The sequence below is a fragment of the Pimephales promelas genome, chromosome 20 (assembly GCF_988280905.1).
Source record: "Pimephales promelas chromosome 20, fPimPro1.hap1.1, whole genome shotgun sequence".
Lineage (NCBI taxonomy): Eukaryota > Metazoa > Chordata > Actinopteri > Cypriniformes > Leuciscidae > Pimephales > Pimephales promelas.
The window spans coordinates 28959072-28969821 of NC_142788.1; the positions used below are offsets into that span (position 1 = coordinate 28959072).

The 10750-nt window shown below is 37.3% G+C and overlaps 1 protein-coding gene across 1 annotated transcript; it reads right to left on the reverse strand.

Annotated features, from left to right (window-relative positions):
- Positions 1-1478: 1478 nt before the first annotated feature.
- On the reverse strand, positions 1479-10538 carry LOC120463513 (uncharacterized). The gene is made up of 2 exons (XM_039652686.2): positions 8670-10538; positions 1479-2811 (listed from the first exon to the last, which is right to left on the reverse strand). Exons 1-2 carry the CDS (start codon positions 9178-9180, stop codon positions 2600-2602), a joined length of 723 nt encoding a protein of 240 aa, XP_039508620.2. The 5' UTR covers positions 9181-10538; the 3' UTR covers positions 1479-2599.
- Between the last annotated feature and the right edge of the window lie 212 nt (positions 10539-10750).

Sequence of the window (10750 nt, forward strand, 5' to 3'; positions counted from 1 at the left end):
TAGTCCTGAACTTTCAAACACTGCATAGAGAACTAGAAGATGTCAGAGAGAAAAACCTCCTAATTATCATACAGGAACTCGGATCTGATAAATCAATTCACTACACTCTTGACTCTTGACCTTGTAAACACAAACTGTTGTCAGTTATGAATGTGTAAGTCTGTTGCAGCTGATATGTATGAAGTGGCCTTGTTGATGTCAGTTATTATTGTTATTTTTTTTATTTTTATTTTTTTACAGAGAAATTCCCTTCAAGACTTTTTCAGCTCGATGTAAGGAAGACATTTGACAACTGCTTCCTAACTGAATAAACCTGAATTAACAAGTACAAGCTGGATGGCTGTTGGGTCAGAAACACAAACATCTTAAATGTTAATATGGGATAATTACCATCGCTTTTCCACTTGCCCTTCGCGCTTGATCCCATTTAAGGCTTATGGAACTGTGGTAACAACATCATTGTGCTAAAACCCACTTATTAATTTTAATAAGTGAGGGGAGATAATTGGCTGTTCTCAATGGCAGATCAAACTGAGTGTTCATGACAACCATCAAGAAAAAAGTTTAGGCCTACTTTTACTTTTTACTTTTAATAAGTTTGGTTATAAGTTAGGGCTATAGGTTATTATACAAGTTATCGAATAAGTTACTTTCGTAAATAAATAAATAAATCAGGGTAAAAACAAAGAAACAATCAAAAAACATTGTTTGCTTTACCAACAAGTTATTTTCCGTTGCTGTTTTAAAATTTCTAGACATTACAGCTAGATTTGAATAATACTTTAAATAAATAAAAAACTTTAATTTAAGTAGCTTAATTCTACATGAATTCATCAAATAACTAAACCTGACCAGACTAATGCGCTTCATTCACTTTAGTAAAGGCCACATATGACCTTGATGTAATTTAATATTTGGTAAGTTATAAAATATTTCTAAAACAAAATAGAATTTAATATTGGGATTTCTATTACAACGACATGCAGCTTCATATAAAATTCTACGTCCGAGTTATTGGCTACTTCTTATTATTCAAAGTTAGTATAGGCTATTATATTATTAAATAATAATAATGATATTATTTAGGCCAATAAATAACTTAATTTCAATATTATTTCAAGGATTTAATTTTGCCTTTGTTGTTTTGGAGCAGCAATATATATATATGAAGAGTTCAGATGCAAAAGCCTCTAAATGCCATTTGAAATTTTCTTCTTTAATGATGATTTTTATCAAGCTTGTATATTTAAGTTCAGTGATTTCACTTAAATGGCAATGATAATTACCTATTAATTGTTATTTAAGTGAAATTACTGAACTTAAATATACAAGTTTGATAAAAATCATCATTAAAGAAGAAAATTTCAAATGGCATTTAGAGGCTTTTGCATCTGAACTCTTCATATATATATATATATATATATATGTTTTTGTAAAAAAAAAATGAAGTCAAGTTGTTTTTAGATAAATTTGACATATTGTCACACATTTATTAAAGTGACTTTTGTGTAAAATGACATGACACGAGAAACAGAAAAAACATATTTTGTGTTTTTTACAACGTCCGATTATTGTTACATGGCATGACTGGACACAAGGATCACAGAACAATCTTTGAATTTTTTTTTTTTTGTAAGTGAGAAAACAATTACAATTTGGCAGCAAAGGTGAAAATAAGTTAATGTGATAACCAGGAAAATTGCCTAAAGTTATTTTTTTTCACCTTAACTGAAAATGTATGAAATGTATGAAGTGGACAAAGCCTTCAGTCTACTGTCTCAATCTTATTTTTTAATGATATTTTTTTCTTTTTGCCAGTTTTGAAAATCTGTTTAAAAATATGATACTCAGATGATCTAAAGCTTCGTTAAGATGATCTGAAATTATAGCCCTTAGTTGTGAAGTAAACAGAGATATGATTCTTTTTAGATCATTTTTCAATGTATAAAAGTGTATTTAACTGCTGTTTCCTTTCATTTACATATATATTTTCAGTGAGAAGTGTATAGTGTCTCCCTCCATCTGCTAGATGAAAATAAAACACATCTGCAGTATTGTTTCGCCATTTGTGATCTTTTTTTTTCATCAAGGGCTATATATCTAAACCATCAACCCCGTAGTGAGCAGAATCAGCAGATCTCTAAGTATTTCTGTCTCTAAGCAGCATAATCACTTATAGAAAACCTGAAAGTGAGTAAAATGTAAGTATTCGCAAAATACTTAAACGCAGCCCAAAGTACTCAGCCATAAATATCTGCAAAAAGTGGGAAAATCAAACCAAAGTGGGTTGTAGAGTCGGAAATGGATAACAGCAGAAGACTATTCTAGATTCACAGTGCATGTCTCCACAAAACAAGAAAAATAAGACTGATATGATAAAGTAGAGTCTCTCCTCTCTCATGTTCAAATTCAGTTTGAGGATATTTAGTGTCTCACATGTAATATCGTGATTCCTTACTTCCTCAGTTTTCCTGATCATGACCACCAAAGGCCGTTTGACTTCACTAGCGGCTCGCGGAGGCCGATCAAGCTGAAGCAAACATGCTTTTCTTCCTCGTAATAAAGGGCTGGATCATCAAAGCGTGGTTGTTGTTCTCGGTTAGGTTCCACTGTAAGCTTCACGAGGGAGCTGCGATGTCTCGTCGATGGTGACCACCAGCTCTTCCGGTCTGACGGTGTTCGGGGGGTCGGAGTGATTGTACACGATGTCCACCGCACGAGAGAGTTCGCTCATTTCATTCACGCTGCTGCTGATGCAGTTCACCTCGCTCTTGCTCCTGCGGTCGTCTGAACGAGGTCCAAACACCCACTCTGATGAGACACACAGATCACATGATTATCAGTCAACAGATCAACTGCATGAAAGGACATTACCACTCTTAAAGGAGTAGTTCACTTTTTAAAAAACTTTTGCTCATAATTTACTCACCCCCATGTCATCCAAGAAGTTCAAGTCTTTCTTTCTTCATTCGAAAAGAAATTAAGGTTTTTGAGGAAAACATTCCAGGATTTTTCTCCATATAATGGACTTCAATGGGAACCAAACGGTTCAAGGTCCAGAGAGATTCAGTGCAGCTTCAAAGGGCTTTAAACGACACCAGACGATGAATAAGGGTCTTATCTAGGACCTTTCGAGTCAAAGATTTGTTCATTTTGATGAACGAGTTCGAACAGGAGAGTCACGAACGCTCATCACAGAACAGAGCAAGGCGAGCATTTGCGCTTATAAAATTTAAAGTTTTTTATTTATTTATTAAATGAGCGATCGTTTCGCTTGATAAGACCCTTATTCATCGTCTGGTGTCGTTTAAAGCCCTTGGAAGCTGCACTGAAACTCTAATTTGGACCTTGAACCGTTTGGTTCCCATTGAAGTCCATTATATGGAGAAAAATCCTGGAATGTTTTCATCAAAAACCTTAATTTCTTTTCGGCTGAAGAAAGAAAGACGTGGACATCTTGGATGACATGGGGGTGAATAAATTATCAGCAAAACTTTTTTTAAAAGTGAACTACTCCTTTAAAGGGATACGCCCCCCAAAAAAGAAAATTCTGTCATCATTTATGCCTGGTTCAGGTCACACGATTTTAGCCCGATTTTGCCACGATCCGTTTGACGTAGGGTGTCGTGGGGATTCGTAAACGACAACGGGCGTCGGGACGCAAGAGTGTATCATCTCGTATAGTGTGTCATAGTGGGCGATGACGCTTTACGAAGCATCTATACTACTTTATAGTCCCAATTGTGTAGTACCATTTAAATTACCATTGTGGAGAAGAGTGGAGCATTTGTTTAGGCTGAAAACTGATAAGCTATGGTTGATGATGAAGCATGTAAATCTTAATTTAATATGCTAACAAAGTGGTAGCTAATACTTGGTTATAGTTTAGAAATGTATTAGTGTGACACTAAAATAAATTCTATTATATTGGATGAATGAATATTATGAATTTGAATACCTGAATCACATCAGGGAGCCTTTTTAAATTCACTGACAATATTAGGCTGTGCCCAACCATAGTAAATAAGTCGAATCAACCTTAATACATTAAGTTGACCCAACGCAAGTACATTAAATTGGAATAATAGCATTAAATAATGCTGAAATAAAGCAAGTTAATCATGTGGAAAACCTTTCCTTGATTTTTTTATGTTCATTCATGCCAAAAACTTGCTCTGAATAGGCCTTTATTCTGTCACTGTCCACACTGATTCATACCTATTTTAATGACTTGACAAACAGAATAACTTCTCTCCAGAATAGGAAAAAAACACAGTCTTTTTGTCAGAACGATCTTTCATGATTCTGATTCAACACAACTCATTATACACTTTCATGAAGTCTGAATTTACTTGATTTGTCAAAACAACGTGAAACTATTTGAAAATGGTCTGGAGATACATTCAGCCAGAAAACCATGAAAGAAAGCACAAGACACAGTAAACAGCCTCTGGCAGCAGATGTGAGATGTTAAAGCATGACAGACATATTCATATTCACTGCACTCAACGACAAGCCATTAATGCCATGACATAAATGTACATTTTGTCGAAAACAAAAGAGGCGCATGCACACTTTGTATAACAGAAACAAGAGCCAGACCGATAAAGGATTTTGAAGACCGATACCGATACAAATATTTGTTGGTTTTATAATCCGATATATCGGCCGATATTATAATTATTATAATATTTTTTTTTCAGAAACGCGCAACAAAATAAATGTAAATTTTGTCGAAAAACAAAAGAGGCGCATGCACACTTTGTATAACAGAAACTAGAGCCAGACCGATAAAGGATTTTGAAGACCGATACCGATACAAATATTTGTTGGTTCTATAATCCGATATATCGGCCGATATTATAATTATTATAATATTTTTTTTCAGAAACGCGCAACAAAATAAATGTAAATTTTGTCGAAAAACAAAAGAGGCGCATGCACACTTTGTTTAACAGAAACAAGAGCCAGACCGATAAAGGATTTTGAAGACCGATACCTTTACAAATATTTGTTGGTTTTATAATCCGATATATCGCCGATATTATAACTATTATAATATTTTTTTTCAGAAACGCGCAACAAAATAAATGTAAATTTTGTCGAAAAACAAAAGAGGCGCATGCACACTTTGTATAACAGAAACAAGAGCCAGACCGATAAAGGATTTTGAAGACCGATACCGATACAAATATTTGTTGGTTCTATAATCCGATATATCGGCCGATATTATAACTATTATTATATTTTTTTTCAGAAACGCGCAACAAAATAAATGTAAATTTTGTCGAAAAACAAAAGAGGCGCATGCACACTTTGTATAACAGAAACAAGAGCCAGACCGATAAAGGATTTTGAAGACCGATACCGATACAAATATTTGTTGGTTTTATAATCCGATATATCGGCCGATATTATAATTATTATAAAACATTTTTTTCAGAAACGCGCAACAAAATAAATGTACATTTTGTCGAAAAACAAAAGAGGCACATACACACTTTGTATAACAGAAACTAGAGCCAGACCGATAAAGGATTTTGAAGACCGATACCGATACAAATATTTGTTGGTTTTATAATCCGATATATCGGCCGATATTATAATTATTGTTATATTTTTTTCAGAAACGCGCAACAAAATATTAACAGACTTCCCTAACATTAGTTATTTGTAGTTATTTATGAGTTTTAACTAAAATAATATGATAATGCATAAAGAAAGTTAATCAGCAGGTGGCAGGATGAGTGCTGCGTTATACACGAGTGTTGCCAACAGGGACGGTGTAGAGTGCCCTCTGGTGGACAAACTTTAGAACTCCAACCCTCATGACATGGTTGAAGCGGCCATTATCATTTATCGGCCATTATAACTACCGATACTAATATTTTGTATATATAATATACAAAATATTATATCGGCCTGCCGATATATATCGGTCTGGCTCTAACAGACACGTTATTATTCAAGGACATAGCTAAGTTAAAAATAGCCCATGACTTGATTAACAGGTCTGATTTCAATAATTTAATGAAAAGCATGATGGAAAACAAAAAAGGATGTGCGGGCTTCTTTATGAAAAAGAAAAAAACAAGAAAATGTCCGGGTCATATTTCACAATTCATGAAAACAAAATTGATATTCCAGTTAGGAAGCAACAACTGCTTCTTTCTGTAATGCAATACACACTACATATTACATATGAGCCCCAGGCTGATGTCTGACTGCATTAATTAAATACCTCGCAGTTCACCTATTGATAATTAAAGTACTACACTGCTTGACTAATGATTCAAACAACTCATCCGGTCTGAATGCTCCATCAAACTGCACAGTTCAGATCCATGACAGAAGCCACCAGCCTGGCAGCACTAAACGCATTCGCCTTTGACTCGGAAAGCATCCTGGAATTAAGATGAGCAGATAACACAGCAGAGTCAGACTGAAGGGTGCGAGTAAACAAAAGTGGCTGATAAGCAGAGACATGTGATGGCATGAAAACTTCCCACATACACATTTATGCCAATTAGGCTGAACTGCTTCAGTGAAAGAGGGAGAGGGAAAATAAGCACGGCTAAATAATGGCAATCAGGGCAATAAAAGTGATTTTTATAATTCCCGGAGGAAACACACAGGCTCTTCTATACATACGGCATGCCTGATTTTTTGTGTTGCACTGATTTTTTATTTGACAGGTTGTAAAAAAAAAACAAATATTTTTCTTTTAAAAGAAAATATTAGTGGTGCTTTCCATGCCACAACATGAAATGTAATAAACCGGAAAAAAAACACGCAATACATTAAAGAAACCTTTTATCATGACAGCATGTTTATAACCGTTTTGGTCACATTTGCTCGGGAAAAAAATAGTTAGCTATTATTATTATGATTGCAGTCAAATCGGTGTCACCGTGAGCAAATTAATTGCATTCCCGCTTTAAAACGAGCGTTCGTAAATATTTTTAAATAAAAATTGCGCTCATGCGGTCCCTATAAGCAAACAACGTCATGTCATTAAATGTTATGAAACCAGTAGGAAACACAGCAGCGGCGAGGATTAGCTTCTCTACCATTTTGTCTGAGCTAATGTTTTTGGTAGGAACGAAATTTTACATTCATGTTTCTCTGGAATCAGCGTGAAAGACGTCTATATTCCGATTGGTTGCTGACGTTTTGCCGCTAACCGCGTCACAGCTCATTAACATAAAGTTAAACTTCTTTCAACTTTCTGGTTGACGCTCAAAACGCCCAAAATGCGACACCGTTGGATTTGACGCTCCTTGCAGCTGAGAAAAGCCAGCTTCCATTGAAAATGAATGACTTCCGGATGCTTTGGAAGCTCAAGTCGGCGGCGGTGTGAACATACAGTTATGGGTGGGTTTAGGTCTGGGGTAGTGTTAGGGTTAGACCACTAGGGGGCACCTTCTGGCCCATATATATCTGCGTCTCATATTGACGCTAAAAGGAGACATGTGCATTGGATGTATAGGCATATGACGCCTTGGGATGCACGGGATGAAAACCACAACCCCAAGAATCAGCGATAATGCCATATCACAATAAACGAGTGGATGAAATGCAATCTAAATAATGTGCATTACTATATGATGGAAAAAGAGAGCTGTCTACATCTATCTGACCCTGGAGAGAGAAATATACAGTGAGAATCTCACCAAACAGACAATCTTCACATTTACACCTCCAGGATCGACACATCGAGCACATCTACAGCACAGGATGAAGGCTCGCTCGCTGTAACCAGAGCTTTTGGGGAAATCTCTTAAGGATTGTTGAGTGCTCATGTCCCCTGTCTGCTTGTGTGTGTGTGACTGTGTGTGTGTGTGTGTGTTTGAAACTCGACTGCTTCATCGCTTCAGGTAAACGTCAAGGTCTTTGAAAAACAGAAGTGAGGGACTGTAATTCCTTTTCACTCCCTTCAGGATACTCAATTCTGAGCTTCCAGGAATCAGCCGAGATGTTAGTGGAGGTGAATGTAAATGTGTGAAAGTAGCCTACAACAGAGGAGCATTTTGGCATTGAGACTCCATAATGTAAGAACTGATGCAGACAGACACCATCAAGGACCTTGCTAAATAAATATCATGAGTCTATTAGCACTCACTTACATAGGCTATGCATAAATATCAAACATAATGGAGCATCCTTCAAAAAACACACTTCAGCATACTTATCATAACCCCTTATGAATATGAATGCAATTTTTGAATGAAATTGGGCGAGTCAGAACAGTCGCATGCCTTAATCAAGCAGGATCAGGTTATTTTGTTTAACATAAAACATAAATTCTGACAGCATTATAGCAACATGGAGGCTAATTAGGTGATAAATAAATAAATAAATATGGGGCGAAAAATGGCCTTTGAGAAGCGATTTTGAAAACGATAAATAGAAAAATCTTTTTTTTCTAACCAAGCCCTACTTTTGTTGGTTTAGGCTGAGAAACCAACTTGAGACCTTAGTCATGTGTTATTTATTTATCAGCAGCAGTGCAATGAACCAAACAGGTGCAGACAGAGTTGCATTTTTGTATTTCCAGTGTTGAATCTTTCTGATCCATACCCAAAAACACACAAATACTTGCACAGCGTATCGTCAGAGTGTTGTTTAGTTGATCACACAGTATGCATTGATTTTTAAAATGAACTTACCCAAACACTCATGCACGAGATCCTTCACCAGGTGCCCCACGATCGCGTACGCCACGGCCACCACCACCAGCGCGGCCATGACCAGGTACAGCACCGCCTTGGGCAGCGGTATCGAGTCCCTCGGCGGGGTCCTGTAGTCCGTGTACTGCAGGTCACTCTCCGAGTACGAGTACTGAAAGACGTGCTCCGTCCCGGACGTGTGATTGGAGTTGAGCGGCGGGTGACTAGCGCTCATCCCGGTCAGATCGGGCTCCAGAGCCGTCACCATGGTGCTCGTAACAGCCTCCACTCGATCCTGAACAAACCCCGCTGATTTATTCACAAGAGGCAAGATCTGAGAGAGAAAATAACTCCAGTCCTTGATGGCTGTGGTGTTGCATAAAAACATAATGCCTTTGGATGTTAGCTTATCACTTCTGGTGGAAGTGACCTCCGGCATCACCGGTGGATGTAGTTGCGCCAAACTCTTGTGAAGTCTCGTAACGTTCAGTTTATCCAACAGTTTCCTCATGCATCAGTGCAACATAGATTTCCCTGGTTTTGTAAGAGAGAAATTTGGACCGAATGCTAAAATGATTGATACATAAATAAATACGACTTTCAAGGACATTTCCAAATTCAGTTGCGTTATTTCCACATAAACAAAAGGCATTCGCTTGTTAAATGAGATACATGTTTTGTAAATGAAAATGCTGCAATATAAGAGCTTTGACTATAAATAATTCGTGCGCCGTATTCTATTCAGAACATTCCTAAATTTAAAGAATTTCCACGTCTAAGACGATCGTTCGCGTCCATATAAAGTCGCAAGAAGCAGCACTTCATCCTGTAATACGTCAAACACGTTGTTCAAATGAATATATCTCATAATAGTCAAAACGCAAGGACGTTTTCAGAGAAATAGTTTCACACGGGATGTTTGCGATGATCATAGTCTGTTTTCTGAGGAAATAATTCTGATTTCCTCGTTCAATGAGACAAAATGCAAGCAAATATTAGTACTTAGTAAATGGAAAATGGTGCAGTATCCGAGATTTGAGAATAACTAAACATGTCTGCGATATTAACTATTCGAAACATTTTCAAACATTCTGGTTTTCAAAATAACAACATCTTGCGATGATATCGCGTCCATAAAAAATCGTCAAGAGTAATAAATATCCCTCAGCAGGCTGTCGTAGATTAATACACGACGTTTCTCATTAGAAAACATACAAAAAAAAAAATCCAAATCCGTCTCCCAAGAAAGTGTTTCCGCGTAAATGAAATATTAGCGTCCTTAAAAAGTCCTCAAGAGTAATAAATATCCCTCAGCAGTCTACACGTCAAACCGCTGACGAAACGATCAAACGCGTCAGCACTTTCCATACACACGAGCTCCAAACACGCGCGTCAGTTTTGTATGCAGGTGGTGGCGGGATTCAAAGCGAGCGCGTTCAAGAGCGTAACGAGGGTCGCCTTCAGCGGGTCTAACCCCGAGTTGACCTGGAAACTGGTTTTGTACGGTTTTCCCATCCTTTTTCTTAAGGTAGTAGCCTATAAGGACGCCGCCGCGTGCACTGGGAGCGCGCGCAGATCCGTGCTGAAGGGAGCGCGCGTAGAGAGAAAACCGTCAAGGCTGCTCGAAGGTAGCGGTAACTTTCACAAAAACACTTCACACATAAGCTTTTGTATGGCATGTATTGGAACTTTCAAGAGAAAAAAAAGAGAATGTCATGGCAGACTATTATGTTGGAGTCTTTTTTTTAGCCATGAACCATTTCAAGGTTAAAGGAGACTAGGCAATGTGAACGAAGACATCACTTTAAATTTGGCCAGAAATGGTCTTAAATAATCACATTTGTACAATCACCACGACTAGCAGGGTAAAAATGGTGGTCCTGGCCTTCAAACCCCCTACTGTGGGTCCACTAAACACTCATCTATAATTATCCGTGCACGCACGTGTTCATTTTTTCTGATCACGTCAGAAGATATCCTCTCTAGCGATAAGAGATGAAGAGATGATGAAGAGAAAACATTCTTCGTGTGCTGAGTCTGACCCGCCTCACGACTCCAAGAGCCAGACAGAGATACATATC